The sequence below is a fragment of the Netta rufina genome (assembly GCF_964035555.1).
Source record: "Netta rufina genome assembly, chromosome: 1".
Lineage (NCBI taxonomy): Eukaryota > Metazoa > Chordata > Aves > Anseriformes > Anatidae > Netta > Netta rufina.
Window position 1 is genome coordinate 122,764,237 of NC_140123.1, and position 3,470 is coordinate 122,767,706.

Genomic DNA, 3,470 nt, shown 5'->3' on the forward strand with positions numbered 1-3,470 from the left:
CGATACATCACCGACGTAACAAGAAATTGAGTATTTTGCTTAGAGGTGCACAGCCTGCTGCTGTGAAAGACGCAGTGGTAACAGTGTGGTCTGATCTGGTGCCCAGGTTCAGGAGCACATCTCCACAAATCTCCCCACACCTCAGCTCTGCCCTGCAGGTCCTTTTTTTTTTTTTTTTTTTTTTTTTTTCTTCTTCAGAGCCACAGCCTATTTAAACTGCTGAGGCTATTACCAAGAAAGGGATCGACTCCCTTTTGCTGGGAGCACCCAAAAAGGTAAAAATAAAGAATGAAACTTGACGTGAGCCCTCAAGAGTTGCCCCAGGAGGAAAGGATCAGGCAGGCAGCAGCCCGTGAGAGGAAGGCACAGCGACCCTTCTTAGGGATAGCTTAGGGATATGGTTTAGTGGGGACTGTTAGTGTTAGGTCAGAGGTTGGACTCGATGATCTTGAGGTCTCTTCCAACCTAGAAATTCTGTGATTCTGTGACCCTGCACGCTTCCCACTCCTGCGTGGCGATGTTTCGGCAACCCTTGTGCTTTCCACTACAACACAGACAACCCATTTTCGGGCAGCCCGAAGCATAAAGCCTCAATACACCACAACACAGCCCCGCCGGGCCGGCGGGCGGCAGCAGGGAGCGCGGTCCCCTGATGGCGGCGGGGGCAGCGCCTGCCCCTAATGGCGGCCCCGCCCGCCGCGGCTGCGCGCTGCTGCCGAGCGAGGGCTGCACAAAATGGCGGCCGGGCCGCCCCCGAGCGCGGCTAAAGGGTATGGCCCCAACCAGTTCGTCTCGCTGCCGGCTGAGCTCGACCCCGTTGGTTACGATGCCTCGCCGGAGAAGCGGCGTGCTGAGGCTGAGCGCTTGGCTATCCGCGCCCAGCTGAAGCGGCAGTACCAGCTGCAGCTCAACAGCCCGAACCCGCCGACCGTCATCGTGAGTGTGGGGTAGGGGGGAGCCGGGTATGGCCGCCCGGCAGCGGGGTCGGCCCCTGGGGTGTGGGGTGGTGCGGGTGGTGCGGGTGGTGAGGCGCCTTCCCCTCCTCACGGTGACCTTGGTGTCCCCGCTGGCTGTAGGACGGGGATTTGTAGGCCGTGGTGCTGTGTCGGGGGCAAATGGGGTCGTGAGACATGGGGCGCCTGCTGTAGGACTTGTGGTGTGTGAGGGCAGGGGCTCAGAGTTTTCCTTCCCTCACAGGAAGATCCTGCCCTGCTCCGCTGGGTCCATGCGAAGACGCAGAATGTCTACCCTACCTTCCGCCCGACACGCCAGACGTCCTTTAAGGGAGCTTTGTTTGCCATAGGTCCGATCCTCTTCTGGATGGCTGCCTTTAAAATTGAGAGGGTGAGTCTGGTGGTGACACTGAGTGTGAGTGAACACCAGGTTGTAAAACTAAGATCCTTCTGGTGACTTATTATTGGGGTCCCCTTGCATCTAAGAATGCTTGATACCAATAAAGTAACAAGGGAAGGAAAGCTAGATCATAGTACCTATGATCCCAGAGGTGCCTAACAGGTTGCAAAGTCCTTCAGTGCTAAGAGTCCTGTATTGTACCCACAGCTATAGGCAGTCAGTGTCTCTGATCAGTATGTTTTGTTATAATAAAGCTTTTCATACCACTCACTGCGTAAATTAATCATACCAGACTACTATTTTCCACTGTTGGCACACTTTAGGTGTGCTCACTGAATTAAAAAACGAGAGGGAGCTTATGGGTGGCAGGCCTAGCAAGGTCTCTGAATTGCTTGGCCATTTCTCCAGCCCCATGAAGCAAATGGGGAGGAGTATTTATGCTGAGTACCATGTCACATCTCACCTGGATTTTTGAGCTTTTGGACAGCATATCTTGCTTTTGTTCTAAATCCTGAAAGGTGGGTGTCAGAATCTGAGCAGTTGTGGGTCATTCTGAAGATCCTTAGCTATATAAGTAAGAAAATGGTAGGCAACTGGCAGACAGTGGCTGCTATTTTAGATCAAACCATAAACCAGGAAGCACCGATATCAATTGAAGTTAATAGAATACTTGTAATTAATATTATTTTATAGGATAAACCCAAAATACAGGCTTTAACAGACTTACCCAACATGTTAATACAGTTGCTTTTGAGACTTCAGATTTCCTGCAGTACTTTGTTGCACTGGTCTTGTTTCATATGCTGAACCATGCTTGCACTTAGCTAAAAAGTGTGGATTAGTATGTGAGTACTTGAAAATAAACCTGAATGTGTGTGAGAGACATCTAGATATATTTGCCAGGAAGTCCTTTAGCTAGAGTCTTTGATACAGTCTTCAGGATAATGCGTCTTGCGCTATTCCAGTTCCTTTACTGATGTTTGGGGATCTTTCTTTGTTTTACAGTAGTATATAAAGCACAGCAGTAGTCATGCTTCTCTCTGAGGAGTGATTGTTGTGTGTCTGGGAAGGCAGAAGAGAAATTTAAACTGCTAACTCTTGAGCATTTCTTCTAGATTATTCCAGCACAAGTAGTTTGGGCAATACCTTCTGTGTGCCATAACAGTACTCTTCTGAGGAATGGTACTTGACTGTCAAGTGAAGTACAGATGGGATGAAAGTGAAAAAAGGAACAATTAGAAAAGTTCCTAAGAAGTTTCTCCATAATCATGTTTTTAAACTAGATTATTCAGCCAGAAGGAGGAGATAGAGACTAAGTGTATAAATTAACTGGAACACAACTAGTTTGGTGAAAGATATATCAGAGCACTTGGTCTGTGCTGGCCAAGGAGAGGAGACTGATCTGCAGAGATCAGTCTGAGCATCTTTCCTAGCAGATAGGTGAAGGTAAATGCCTTATTTGTTTTTATTTTTGAATTATGACTGCTAGCAGAATTTGTGCTTATGTGATGCTATCTTGCTGTATTCCAGGCTGAAACATTAGAGTAGCTTTTCTGTTAGCCTAGGCTGATTGAAGCTGCTTCTAATAGAGTAATGATGAGTGTTCTCTCTTCCACAGGATCGTAAAGAGAAGCTTATCCGAGAAGGTAAATACAAGCGACCATTCAGTGTTTTTTAAGTTGCTGGAGTCGCAGTGCTGCTCTTGGGTTATGAATAAAGATGTACTGTATGCTGACACTTGTCCTTCATAAGAATAAATCTTAATTGCTCATTGGTTGGCTTGCATCTTTAATAATTACAGAAAGTACTACAGTGTGGGATCTTTATATCTAATACAAATAGATATGGAGGGGATGTCCTGAGCTCACCAGTTAACTCCTTCGGTCTGCATACAAAGGTTCCTTTTAAACTGTGGAAGTTGCTGCTGTCAGAGCAGCTTGGGCTGAAGTTTAAAATTAGTAGCAGGCTAAATAATTAAGCAATCTCACTGTAGTTTCCTAAAGAACTACTGCTCATGTACCAAGTATTTCTTCTGGTGTTGGTTTAACTACGTAGATTGCCAAAATCAGATTATAGGTAACTCCAGTGGTATATTTTAATCATCTTTTTAGGAGCCT

The 3,470-nt window shown here is 46.9% G+C and overlaps 1 protein-coding gene across 1 annotated transcript; it reads left to right on the forward strand.

The window, feature by feature from the left end:
* Positions 1-714: 714 nt before the first annotated feature.
* NDUFB4 (NADH:ubiquinone oxidoreductase subunit B4) lies at positions 715-3,126 on the forward strand. The gene is made up of 3 exons (XM_084302480.1): positions 715-936; positions 1,198-1,344; positions 2,972-3,126. Exons 1-3 carry the CDS (start codon positions 736-738, stop codon positions 3,029-3,031), a joined length of 408 nt encoding a protein of 135 aa, XP_084158606.1. The 5' UTR covers positions 715-735; the 3' UTR covers positions 3,032-3,126.
* The last annotated feature ends 344 nt before the right edge of the window (positions 3,127-3,470 follow it).